Source organism: Drosophila biarmipes, chromosome 3L, assembly GCF_025231255.1.
Source record: "Drosophila biarmipes strain raj3 chromosome 3L, RU_DBia_V1.1, whole genome shotgun sequence".
Classification (NCBI taxonomy): domain Eukaryota; kingdom Metazoa; phylum Arthropoda; class Insecta; order Diptera; family Drosophilidae; genus Drosophila; species Drosophila biarmipes.
Genome location: NC_066613.1, coordinates 12,567,246 through 12,580,757, shown reverse-complemented (window position 1 = coordinate 12,580,757; position 13,512 = coordinate 12,567,246). Strand labels below are relative to the sequence as shown.

At 44.9% G+C, this 13,512-nt stretch overlaps 2 protein-coding genes across 6 annotated transcripts in view; one reads left to right on the top strand and one right to left on the bottom strand.

Annotated features, from left to right (window-relative positions):
• The first annotated feature begins 84 nt into the window (after window positions 1-84).
• On the top strand, window positions 85-9,698 carry LOC108028283 (serine protease nudel). The gene is made up of 15 exons (XM_017099988.3): window positions 85-386; window positions 922-1,065; window positions 1,124-2,944; window positions 3,005-4,077; window positions 4,146-4,637; window positions 4,700-5,033; window positions 5,085-6,411; window positions 6,472-6,641; window positions 6,700-6,813; window positions 6,877-7,861; window positions 7,919-8,388; window positions 8,445-8,736; window positions 8,796-8,903; window positions 8,961-9,104; window positions 9,171-9,698. Exons 1-15 carry the CDS (start codon window positions 368-370, stop codon window positions 9,586-9,588), a joined length of 7,911 nt encoding a protein of 2,636 aa, XP_016955477.1. The 5' UTR covers window positions 85-367; the 3' UTR covers window positions 9,589-9,698.
• A 1,849-nt stretch (window positions 9,699-11,547) lies between these two features.
• Window positions 11,548-13,512, bottom strand: part of LOC108028284 (calcium uniporter protein, mitochondrial) — a 47,509-nt gene continuing 45,544 nt past the window's right edge. For all 5 annotated transcript variants that reach the window (XM_050886006.1, XM_050886005.1, XM_050886007.1 and 2 more), the window contains 5 exons: window positions 12,845-13,076; window positions 12,673-12,778; window positions 12,511-12,612; window positions 12,248-12,451; window positions 11,548-12,187 (listed from right to left, as the gene is read on the bottom strand). In XM_050886006.1, the coding sequence (XP_050741963.1) occupies window positions 11,951-12,187; window positions 12,248-12,451; window positions 12,511-12,612; window positions 12,673-12,778; window positions 12,845-13,076 (881 nt within the window). In that variant the 3' untranslated portion in view covers window positions 11,548-11,950. The remainder of the gene's footprint in view (window positions 12,188-12,247; window positions 12,452-12,510; window positions 12,613-12,672; window positions 12,779-12,844; window positions 13,077-13,512) is intronic.

Genomic DNA, 13,512 nt, shown 5'->3' with positions numbered 1-13,512 from the left:
TCGTTTGCCCGGTGATCCACTTTCCGGAAGCCCTTATAAGCGGCAGCCAACCACCGCCGGCTTCAGTTGCCGTTTGCCGGGCGGATCGCGCGGAAGTCGTCGTCGTCGTCGTCGTGGTTATTGTCGTTCTGGATTACTGTGGATATCAAATTCGGCCCTTGCCATTGCTTTTTGTGGATTTTTGTTTGAGTGAATCGCTGTAACCCGAGGCTCCTTGTTGGCCGGCCAATTTAACAAAGTGCCAAACATATAAATACACCACAAGAAGTGGAAAAATAATCTTCAGCGATTTTGGATGTGGAAGCTCGTCTTTTAAAATGTTTAGAGCCTAAAGAATAATCCAGAGAGAAGGAAAATATTGATAAAAATGAATTACAACATGGATGGTAGGTGTGAAGCTAAAATATAACAAAAACTGTATAAAACATGAACTTCAAATGGTTGAAAAATGTACAAACCACTTGGATAGCGTTCAACTGGAACGCAACAAAAACTAATATTTATTTAGATAAGTTTTTTACGTTTCCGTATTCGTTGGCAAAGAAAGTTTAAACTTTTTTTTACTAGTGCGTTACCATTTTCACCCACGTCTCATAACTTTTTAAGCAAGAAAGTAAATTCCATAAAATGGTTGAAAGTTCCAATTAATGCCGAACTTTGATCAGCATTTTTAGTTATTATTGCGAAACTGCTGAAGAGGCCAGAAAGTGCTGACCTGAAATAAATAAAAAAGGTTTACTTATGTATGTGGAAAATAAAAGTATGTAAACTACATTTTTATAAGAATTGGAGTACAGACAAAAACTTCATAAGTAAACAATTTTAAAATGATGTAATGTGTGCTAAGAAGTGAATAGTGAGTGAATAACTATTCACTACGCTGTGGATAAAGGTTTTTTTAATATAATTGAAACTCTTTAGAGCTGGAGGCCACCAGGTTGCTGCGGCACCCTCGACGTTGGTGGAGCATTGCTTTCAGCAAACGAATCGTGGCCATCTCGGTTCTGGTTATCATCGTCCTGCTCTTTTCCCTAATATATCATGGCCTTGTGGTGGAGAGAATGGGTAAGTTTAAAAAGAGAAATCATTAATAGGATTTATTTATTGGTATCGCTATTTCCAGACCGCGTTCAGCAGATTGCCGCATTGAATGCCAGGCACGAAGTACTTTTCAACCAGCCCTTCGAAGAGGACCAGTCTGCTCTTATCATGAGTCCGCAAACTTTGCACTTCAAATTGCTCGACGAACATATGAATAATGAATTGGAAGACAGCAAAAATAAAAGAAAAAAGCACTTGAAGCGCATGCTGGTCAAGTTCCGATTGAACAAGAAACACCGTTCGCGCCGTGGGCTGCCTGGCTTGGACTTGTTAGATCCTGTCCATATGGAGGCCAAACTGCATCATCTGTACTCCAAGCTGAGGAGCAAAAGGGCTCGAGAGGCTCTAACCCAGCTGGAGCACGAGTTTGTGCGTTGCAAAAAGCAGACTCCGGAGGATTGCATGTCCGCCTTCCTGCGCATGTACAAAGTGGCCAGGGAGGTGACCGAGAAAATGGAGAAGATGAAGGCCATTATGCGGGAGCAGCAGCCGAAATTAGAGTCAATGAGCCTGGAGTCTTATGAGCGGAGTGGTACCTTTGCTCCCGGAGATCTTATTCAGGAGACAACGGCAGCCGCGACCACGGCAGTGGGAAATGCCACTGAAAAGCCCCCGAGGACCAAGATTAAACCTTCTAGGTTCAGCTGGATAATCGATGGACACGATCATGATGAGAACCCCGTTTATACACACGATGCCCCTAAAAAAGAAACAACCAGGGAGCCGGTGAACACCACTCAATTGGTTGAGGAATCGAGGACACAAGTTGTAGTGGAAACCAGCACAGAAAGGTTGGGCGTGGAGAGCACAACGGAGAGGATAAGCTGGATTCTGGATCACTTTGAAAAGCCCCAGGAGATTGTGCACACAACCGAGGGACCAAGTCAGCGAACCATTCGAAATATAACCACCACATCAGCAACTTCCATAAAATCAGATCCTGTTACAGAAGCGGAATCCTCTGAAGATGATACGTTATTGGATATAACAACCGATGGGCCAATCGGCACCAGCAACTCGACCGTCCAGCGAAAACTTTCTTTCGATTGGATTATCGATGGAGAAGATGATGGCGAGCCGGAAGTTAAGTCCAACAAAACGACGACCACCACTGCTACTGTTAGCACTAGCACCACTGAAGCCACCATTGCCACCACAGAGCAGCCTAAAATAGAGTTCGAATGGATCATTGATGGTAGGGAAGTCGTGGAGCCTCAGGGAAATGTGAATACCACCTTGCCACACACCACCACTGAAGCCTCGGGAACCACCGCAGGCCAGCGAAAGATGCAGTTTGATTGGATAATTGACGGGGAGGAAGTTGTGGAGACGCAGGTAAACTCCACCATCACAACCTTAATCGCAACAACACTGCCAATCAGCACAACAGAAGCCAACGAGAGGCTTCACAACTCCACTAGCCATCCCACCAAGCCTAAGCCAGTAAAGTTCGACTGGATCATCGATGGCGGAGAACCCAGCGCTGAGGTTAGCAGTAGTTCCACAAGTCAACCCAAGTTGACCACCAGGGAGGCTGTAAGCGACACTGCATCCCCACGATCCCTGCACCCACTGGACGATCCCAGCAGTATCGAGAACATGCTGGAGAGCTTCGAGCGAAACGAAGAGGAAAAGCCCATACTCAGGGTGATAAATGCCAACGAATCCTCCGCGGAGGACTCTACAGATGTCTATGCACGTGAGCTGTGGCTAAAAAAGTTTGAGGACCAGGCTAAGGCCAATCAAAACGAGCTGATAGATACCTTTGGAACGGCTTTGGATGCCAAGGTCCTGGACAAAATGGGACCAAAGGTCAATCCGCTCAATGGACACAACTGGAATGGTGCGTGTAACTTAATTTTTATGTGGTAAAATAATCTGTACGTAACCATTTACTTTCCAGCTGCCGATGCCCAGATTCTTAGCCTGTGCGAGCAAGTGGCCCTGAAGATGCGGAACAAAGTGGCACCCATGGCAGAGGCTGAGACCAAGGAGAAGGGCGAAACCTTCACTGCTTCGCCCAGTGTTCAGTTCACAAGCCGAGCTCCCGGGGGATTTCCCGTCTCCGGTGAAACTATGAAGGCCTCGGCCCAGTTTATGTTTAATCCGAACTTCGGAATGCCCAGCATCCCCGTCTGCTTCTACATGACGCCCGCCAACTTCCGCATGCCCATGTGGTCCAACACGCCGACATTTATGGGCATGCAGGGAGCTCACTTCGGAGGCTCCTCGAATCCTGGCGGTGGCATTTTCTTTGTACCGCAGCAGTTCGGACCGAGCGGTAACTTTTTCGGCGGTAGTGGCGGATCCGGATCCGGTGGCCAAGGTGCGAATATCTTCTCGAAGAATGCCTCGCCACAGAAAACGTCAAGTGGGCAGCAGCAGCCCGTCTACTGCAGCTACATGCAGAATCAAGCGGGACCGGGATCGGGACATTCTCAGACTTCCGGTCAGCAGCAGCAGGGTGGTCAGACGACCTTCTCCAATGCCAATTTCAAGATGCGGCACGCCAATCAGTCAAGTTCCGGCCAACATCAGGGGCAAATCATCTACGCCAGCTACGCGGGATTGCCACAGCAAGCGATCCAGGAGCGATTCAGATGCCCAGAACCGGATCAGGTGGCCTGCTTTGGTCAAAAAGAGTGCATCGCCACCTCGAGATGGTGCGACAATGTGGTGGACTGTTCGGATGGCAGTGATGAGTCCGCCTGCACATGTGCGGATCGCGTGGATGAAGAACGCCTCTGCGATGGCTATGCGGACTGTCCCATGGGAGAGGACGAGATGGGCTGCTTTGGCTGTGAACCGCTGTCGTACTCCTGCTACGAGTATCCGGAGGAGTTCGCCAGACACAATCGCTCTACGATTTCCATGTGCTATAATCGGCTGGAGCGCTGTGATGGCTTCATGAACTGCCTGAATGGACGCGATGAGGAGCAATGTAGCATGTTGGTCACAGATGTGTCGGATCATATGGTTGGTGATGCGCGCCGCAGCCGATTTTGAAGGGTGTCTTTTATAATATGCTTTCTAATCCTTTCCAGTCCCATGCTGCCTCTGCCTCTGAGGGTTATTTATACCACAACTACCGCGGGGATTGGCACCCTGTGTGCAACAATGGTGAGAAGTGGGCTGCTTCAGCCTGCGAGTTGGACGGGAAGAGTAAGACGGACTTGCCAGCTTCCTTGAATGTCAGCTTTCGGCTCCTTACTCTGCCAGGTCCCTTTATTGAGCCCTCTCTGCACGCCGGAGTCCATTTCGCTCAGGCCTGTCATGGTCGCAATGGCCACGATTCCCTGGTGGATCATGTGGCCTATGTCAAGTGCCCACCGATGCAGTGCGGCGTGCCCACCAAAAACTCGAAAACAGAGCACTCTAAGAAAGTGAAGAGAGCTGCGGCGCAGTCGAAGGAAATCGTTGGGGATGGACGAATTGTGGGTGGAAGTTACACGAGTGCCCTCCGCTGGCCATTTGTGGTGGCTATCTATCGGGATGGGAAATTTCACTGTGGTGGGACCATTTATTCTGAACGTTGGGTGAGTTAGAAATTTGTTTATTTAAATAAGCAACATTAAATGGAAAATTTTCGATATTTCAGATCATAAGTGCTGCCCATTGCGTCATAAACTTTTGGAAGTACTACTACGAGGTGCGTGCTGGTGTCCTGCGGCGCACTAGTTACTCACCCGCCACCCAAATTCAGCCCGTATCTCATGTGGTGGTACACCAGGCCTACGAAAGGAGGAGCATGCGGAACGATCTCTCCTTGCTCCGCCTGGTTAACCCGTTGCAATTTAATCGCTGGGTGAAGCCCATTTGTTTGCCCGACCAGGGAAGGACAACGTTAGGGGACGATTGGATATGGGGGCCTGAGGAAAACACTTTGTGCACGGTGGTTGGATGGGGCGCCATTCGAGAGAAGGGTCCGAGCAGTAAGTAATGGATCCATTTGGTAAACAAACATGTTAAGATGTTTTTTGCAGGCGATCCTATGCGAGAGGTTATAGTGCCCATAAGGAAACGATGCACTGACCCAGAGGATCAGGCTTCGGAGGACATTTGCGCCGGCGATCCGAACGGAGGTCGCGATGCCTGCCAAGGGGATTCGGGTGGCCCGCTGTTCTGCCGCAGCATATCTCAGTCGGAGGAGTTCTACCTGGCCGGGGTTGTGAGTCACGGCAACGGTTGTGCACGTCCTAAGGAGTTTGGCGTCTACACGCGGGTGACTCTGTACCTGGACTGGCTGGAACTGGCCGTCACCCCGCACCTGTTGCCCACCCGTCAGCCACTCCAAATCTGTCCCGGATTCATTTGCGTCTGGGGCGGTAAAAGGTGTATAGCTAAGCGCCAGCGCTGCGATCGTAATGTTGATTGTCTGGGCGGTGAAGATGAAGTCGGATGTGCCTACAACTTTATTCCAGATATGTTGGGAAGCGTACGACAGAATGTGAGCAGTACAACGGAGAGTGACTACCATCCTGAGGAGAGTAAGATGCGGGAGGTGATTCCTATTGAAGATGATGATTTGAAGGCGGATGAAGATGGGGAAACCACCCAATGGCAAATGGATGTGTCCTTTACTGAAGAGATTACCTCGACTACATCAGGTGACTTGCCAACAACAGAGGAGACGACGGCTCAAAGTTCTATAGGGCTTGTTTCAACCAAAAATCCTACGACTATAATAGTATCCACAGATGCACAAACAACTTTGCCATCTACAACAATCGAAACAACACCGTCAAATGTTGAATCTAAAACGCAATCAACATTGCCAACTACTGATGCTCCAACGACAACAATACCCACATCCATTGAGGACTTTATGAAGTTCACCGACTTGGATACTCAGTTTATAGAGAGTACTACTAATGGAGTCACGAAGGAGATGGCGACGACTACTGAATCTTTGATCACAACGATAGCCCCCAGCACAGTAACTACGGAGGGAATAAAAGACACTACAACCACGAGGGACACCTCAACTACGTGGGACCCTGCAACCACAAAGGACATTACAACCACAAAGGAAACTACAACCACAATAGACTCTACAACCACAAAGGACACTACAACCACAGAACACACTACAACCACAGAGCTCACCACATTAAATAGTGTCAGCGCCACCACACCTCAAACCACAATACCAACTACCATTCTATCTACTGAAAAGGCCTTAGAAACCCCCGCAACCACATTGGCACCAACAACCACTACAAAATCAGCTAAGACAACCACAACGAAGAGCAGCAGCTCCCATTCGCAAAGAGATAAAATACAAATTCCCAATAAGTTCGTTTGCAAAAAGTGAGTTAACTTGGTTTTGTTTTAAATCTTGTTTAATGACATTTAAACTTTCACACACAGAATGTCTCAAATTGTTGATATTATGATGCGCTGTGATCGCAAAGTGGACTGTGAAGATGGAACTGATGAGCTGGACTGCACATGCAGGGACTATTTGAAGGGTTCTTTGGGGAGTCTCGTTTGCGATGGCAAAGCGGATTGCGAAGACCTCACAGATGAACAAAACTGCCGTAATATCTGGGTCAAAAAGTGTTGATTTTGTATTTAATATATGTGAACCGTTTCCAGTGGACTGCCAAGCAAACGAGTTCCGATGCCCCCTTTCCAAGACTTGTCTGCCCTTAAGCAAACGCTGCGACAATACAGTAGATTGCAAGTTCAAGGAAGATGAAAAGGACTGCTGTATGTTTATATAGCCGCTTATAATTTAAAAGAATCTTATATATAATTTACGACTTTTTTCAGTTGCCTTGACCAATGGCCATGATGTGCACTTCGACGTTCATCAGCAGCCCAAATTCAGCAGTGCCGGAATCTTCTCCAGAAATGCTCATGGAGTGTGGCGCGTTGTATGTGCCCATGAGACGGGTTACCACGAGCACCAGGTTAATACTGCGAATGCGGTGTGTGCCCTCGTCGGCTTCAAGGGGGCCCACTACTTCAATAGCTCGGAGTTCGTAAGCCAGCAGGAAATGCATCCCATAACGCCAGAGTTAAAGGCAGGCAGCCACCGCATGGTGGCTCAACTTCGTTCCATGGTCGGTGACAATATCCAGCTGACAGATAACGAGGTTATAATCCCCGAGCTTGGTGTACCAACCGCCTCGAGGCCAGAGAAAGATCGCCTTTTGCCCCGCAAGTGTGTGGGCATCTACGTGGAGTGCAATCTCCTTTCCAATAAAACCACACCTCTAAAAACCTTTAGTGCTGGTCAGGCTGTTAAGGAAACGCCAATGGAGCAGGTTCCCCTACTGCAGCCCACTATCGAGACCCACAACACGCCGAATGTGCACTTTAAGCCGCAAATTCCTGCGGTTGTGGTAAATAAAAAGGATGAGATCCTAGACCGCCTAGATAATCTCATTAAGAGTAAGAAGAATAAAACCATACTGGTGAATGAGCAGCTCCACGAAGCCATTGAGGAGCTGCACTGGCCCTGGCTGGCAGATGTCTATTCGAATGGTGATCTCTGGTGCATTGGGGTGCTAATTGACAAGCATTGGGTGTTGGTCCACGAAAGCTGTCTATTTGGCATTGACTTGGAGACACACTTCGTCAGCGTTCTAGTGGGCGGTGGCAAAACAAAACGATCTGTTCACAAGAGCAATCACGAGCAGATCCGCCGGGTGAACTGCTTTGAGGCGGTTCCAAAATCCAATGTATTGCTGCTGCATCTGGAGCATCCTGTGCGATTCACCCACCATGTGCTGCCCACATTCCTGCCAGACAGGTAAGTTATGATAACGGTTTGTAAAATTCAAGATAATTAAAATTGCTGTTCTTGCAGTTCTCATCAAAACCACGGCGCTGCGAGGGACTGCATCAGCGTGCTTCATGACGATGCCACAGGACGCGTCAAAACGGTGGCCATCACCCGGATGGACAATGTAACCAACTGCGATTCCTGCTACAAGCTGCAGGAAAAGCAGCCACCGGCGAACCTCATGCGCCTGCTGAACGTGAGTGCCGAGGATATGGCCTCCATTTCGGAGGAGGTGGAACTCATTAATGGCGTGGCCCCCACAGAGCTGCCGGCCATAACCAAATTCACCAGCTGCAACCAGTTTGGTCTGAAGAACGCCAGCGATTCACATCACAACCCCAGCGATCAGGGGGTGCTGGTCTGTCGCGACTCGCACAGCGGCTGGTACCCCACGGCCATGTTTAGCTACAACAATTCCGATTGCCAAAGTTTTAAGCAGCCATTTGGCATCAGAACGTTGGAACTGGCCTATAAACCGCTGCAGGACATTATAGGTGAGCCGTTTGAATTCCGAAAGCTGTGCGAAATCTAATTTAAATTCCCCTAATAGACAAGCCCAGCTGCAAAATGCTCCAGCCAGCCCCGGAATGCAACACCCATCGCTGCCCCCTGGGCACTTGTCTGCCACAAACTGCGATTTGCAACGACCGATTCGACTGTCATGATGGCAGTGATGAAGACGAGGCCAAATGTCGACAGCTGAAGCAGCGGTGTGCCCCCGGCGAGATGAAGTGTCGCACCAGCTTCAAATGTGTGCCGAAGAGCAAGTTCTGTGACCACGTGCCTGACTGCGAGGACATGACGGATGAGCCCACAATCTGCAGTTGCTTCACTTATCTGCAGTATGTTTAAACTGGGGATATTATAGGTGTTCATCACAATAAATTTCATTTCATTTCAGAGCCACTGATCCCTCAAAGATATGCGATGGCAAGCGAAACTGTTGGGATAAAAGTGACGAGAGCTCAGTCCTGTGCAATTGCACTGCCGATCATTTTCAATGCAGTTCGTAAGTGAATTTTGAATACTTATAATTCCCATTTATATATATTATTATTCAATTCAGTTCGCCTGGGGAGTGCATTCCTCGTGATTTCGTGTGCGACAAAGAGAAGGATTGTCCCAATGGCGAAGATGAGCGATACTGCTTTGGTATAGAACACCCTCTTCATCAGCAAAAGAAGGACTTCTGGGCCAGCAGTCAGCACACGTAAGTGTTTCCAACGAAGTCCCTTGAAGAGTTTTGAAGATGTATTTATTAAACTTTACTTTTTAGGCAACCAGAGACAGCTCCTCAGTACGGTCAGGTGATAGAACAAACCTATGGCATCTGGCACACGAAATGCTTTCCTAAAAGCAAACCCCTGCAGGTCGATGAAGTGCGCGAGATATGCAAAAAGCTGGGATATAACCCCTATAGACAGCCTAGCTATCGGTTGATAGACGATGAGGAGAACAAAGCTGTGCATACTTTTGAGTTGGCGGATCGGCAGGGTCGCAGTTTTAGCAATGAGTCGCTGACGGGGAAGTACCGGGACTCAACCAAGGCGTTAATCATCAGCAAATTCTCGCCTCTGCAACTGAACGAGCGGCTCACGCTTTTCCTCAAGTCCAGCAGACCAATTGCCGAGTTGGTCAAGTGGAATGCCACCGATTCCAGCTTGTGCTACAGATTGGAGATCAGATGTGCCTAAAACTAGACGATATACTACGTAAGTCGTCCACCCCTTCGTACTCTCGTCGCTATCCGTTTGTGCGTTTTAGTAGCAAATAAATGCGAGAGCTGTACTCGTTTTATCAATAACTTGGTTTTATTTTAATTTCATATTATTTTTTATCAGTTGCGCTCGCATATGTTGCATAGTTATTATTTCATTATATTTTGTTTTTAAGCTTGGGATTTTGGGTAGTTTTGCAATTTTAGTTTAACAAACGAGTTTTTCGGTTTTATAAATGTAAAAAATTCATTGGTTTTTATGTCAAAATTCAAACAATATAATTAATTAATGCACTTAATTAGAGTTGGGTTTTCTTTAAATTCGTTAAAAAGACATAGGTAATGGTATATTAAGATTAGTTTTTTGTTGAAAGAAGGTACTTGAGAATTATGAGTACTTGCTCATTACCTCATGAAAGTAGTTAAGCAACATTTTCGAAATAAGTTAATCTCTAGCGCATCGCCGGTAATATAATAATAGATCCGTATAAATAGTAGGGGCTTTAACGTCTGTTTAGGGGAATGTATAAGAGTAACTAGTTAAATGTATTCATAAGTCTTTGGCGCTGATTAGGATTACGTTTTCGTGAATACTTCTAGGAGGTCATTTATGTATAATTTATTAGATAAACGCAAACGTTAGTTGGGACTTGGGTTAGGCAAAATACTTTCAAAGTTATTCGGTTTCGTTTGATTAATGTCAAGATCGCTTTGTACAATAAATAATTTCCATTTTATAATTTGAAATTGAATCACAAATGTCATTAAAGTATTATAAATATGCATAGGTAAATGCTTAGGCTAGAGTTAATCATTCCGAATGTCGATTAGTAAGTTAGTGTGCGATTTATATGAACCATATGTGCGTTGTCACACCCAGTACTCATTAGGTTTAAAATAATTATTCAAAGGTCAGGAAAGCATTCCGTATTTTTACGGTATTCTTAACTAGAACACAAATTCCAAATGCAGCTTTTATTTTTGAATTGATGCAATCCAGACAAACGGCTTTGGGTATGCAACATAGTTTATAACAATGCCGTGAGTACTGGGTATCTAATAGTCGGGGTTCATGACTACAGCATACCTTCTATTCGTGTTGAGTGAGCGCATTGAAAAGCGATGCATGTGTGTAGATTGTTGGTAGAGAGTGGAGTCCACTGATTGGTTTCTAGGATTGGTTTTATAGCACAGGCAAACAGTTTTCAACACAACCATTGACAATTCTAAGTTTAAGAGTATATAGGTTTGTAGAGTTCGGAAGAAAGCGTAATAAGGGTAAATTTTAGGAGCCCAACAGGCTTACTCTAAACTAATTTTAGGCTTAATTTCTGTTCGTCTCGACTCGCGCAGGGCAAAGAAATTGTATGTGATTCTTATATATCGTTTACGTTGTCATGAAACACAGCAGTTTATTTATTTACATATCTAACATACCTACTAAATTACGCTTAGGATTTCGTTAACTTTACTAACTACGATGTCTCCATGAAATGGCTCACTTTCGGTTGCTAAAATCTTAATGGAATAGTTGGTGCGTTTTTATTTACAAATTGATTCGTTCTAGTTGTTCTCAAAGTATGTGGTATATTAAAGCTTATGAAGAGTTAGTAGATTTCACTGGATGAGTTCAGATTAACTGAAAAATTGGACCGCAGGCATTCGGAAGATGAACATCCGGGTTCTGCTAATAACTCTCTGTCAATATGTGATGGTTAGTAGATATCTGTTGGTTTATTTTCGTGATGAACAGTAGTTTAAATAAACTTTAACAATTTTTCTAATGTCACTTCCGCCTTAAGCATTCAATCCGCTTTTTCGAACCAGAATCAACAGCAGTCCGTTTACTTTTTGGCCTAAAAGTATGCCTTCACTGTTAAATGCTAAATCTGAGTCACCATTTTTGGGAAAATAAATCACACAACTCATACGGGAATAATAGTCAATAAATAATTCATATATTTTGCTAAAACTTGCACACATTTTTTGCCTTAGGCGTAAAACAAATCTCTCTCTTGCAATAAATAACTAAAAATTAAACATAAAATAATGTTATCAGCTTTCAAACTGCAGGCGTCAGAAAAACCTTGTGCGTTTTTACGAATCGTCAAACTTTGGCTTAGGCTAACTAAACGTAAAATAAACAACTAAAACATTTTAATTAACATAAAGAGAAAAGCTAAGGTTGAATTTACACAACATGTGATGCGTCCACAGAGTCATTTCAAACGTTGACTACAACATTTCGATCACCCGAACTTCTTTAGGCTAAAAGGCGGACATTTATTCGTTTCTAGTTTGAGGAGTTTAAATTAGTTTGAGTTTCCATTTTCCCCTGTTTATTTCCGCTCCGTCTTTTCCTCGACTAGAGTTGGTGGCGTATTTTCCTGGGTGCGTACCAGATGCGATGGCAATTGCATGTTGAGCGGATCGTTGATCCTCCTGAGATTGTACTCCAGTTCCGCCGACTTCCGCTTCAGTTTGTTGTAGTGCTCCACATCGAACTGGACCTTCTTGGCGTTTCTATAGAGGGTGAGCGAGTACTCGCGGTTCTTCACGTCTTCCATCATATATTCCTAAAGCGGTTTGGAATATTTTATAATGTATTAACCTATAAGTATAATATTATAGCCTACCCTCTTGGTAACACAGTAGTAGGCATACATTGCCATTGTCGTTCCGTAGGTAACAAAATAGGTGACGGGCTCCATAATATCCCAAGAGTATTCCCACCAAGTCAGGCGCGCCAGGATGCCAAATTGCACGGACATCAGGCCCAAGCCCATCCAAGTCATAAAGTTGGTTCGACGAGCTGCCTTTTTGCTCAGTTCTAGTTTTTTCTGTTGTGGGAATATAATAATTATAATATAGAAAGATTATTAGGAGCCGGTTTTCATACCTCTTCCAGTGGCTCGAGTTCGTAGCGTAAGGTCTCCAGTTCCTTGGCTAGTTGATTGCTCTTCTCCAGCTGGTATTCGCCCACGTTGAATGCCTCGTAGAGCTGCATTAATATTTAAACAATTATAATAAATGCATTACCAATTTTTTAGTAATACCTCACCTGAGCAATGACCTTGCGCACGTCACCCACTTTGTCCACTGATTCTACCGTGATCCTCTCACGCTTCGGTGGATTGACCTCCAATGTGCGATTGTTGATTTGTATGCTGTAATTTTTCGTTTATTTCGTTTATAAGATTAATCATAGCCTGAGATATGGATGGTTCACCCACCTGAAGGAGTCATCCAGCAAGCTGTCGATGGTGCAGGATGACGCGATTCGCACTCCGTGCCTGTTGATCACCGCAGCTCGATCGATGCCTCGATCCTCAGCCTTGAGCATGGCCAGCAGGTCGCCAACGTTGTGGGAGATGGGTTTCAGGGCGAACTGGCAGAGTTCATTGCGACTGGGAAGTCGAACAGTCATATGTGGCATACCATTCACGTATTCCACATAGATGTCGTCTGGGAATAGATAATAAACCAGTTGACATAAGTTAATTTTTTTTATCATATACATTTTATTTCATCAAGTTGTATATATTTTTTGCTGTGCACTTTTAAGCTCTTTTTGTTCTTTGTCTAATCAACAAAATATTTTGCCGTATATTTATATGACATGTTAAAATAAATGGAAATATGTTTTCCCAATCACACCTATATAAAAATATCTCTAAAAGCAAATGATATATTTGATAAAATACAGAGGTAGTCCTTTGTTTTCTGTATTTTTGTGCAGAAAATAAATTGCTAAAAAACAAGCGGAACGTAAAAGAAATTGCCTTTTTGTATTTTTTGCAAATGCATTGACATGCAATGGGACCAAATGCATATTTTGTGAAATTTAATATTTGTTTTCAGTATATATAGGTAATGTTTGATTGTCTCAAAGGGTTTATCC

Coding starts and splice junctions, on each gene's coding strand:
- LOC108028283 (XM_017099988.3), top strand. Junction 6,642..6,699: donor CACAGATGAACAAAACTGCC/GTAATATCTGGG, acceptor AACCGTTTCCAG/TGGACTGCCAAGCAAACGAG. Junction 8,904..8,960: donor GATCATTTTCAATGCAGTTC/GTAAGTGAATTT, acceptor TATTCAATTCAG/TTCGCCTGGGGAGTGCATTC.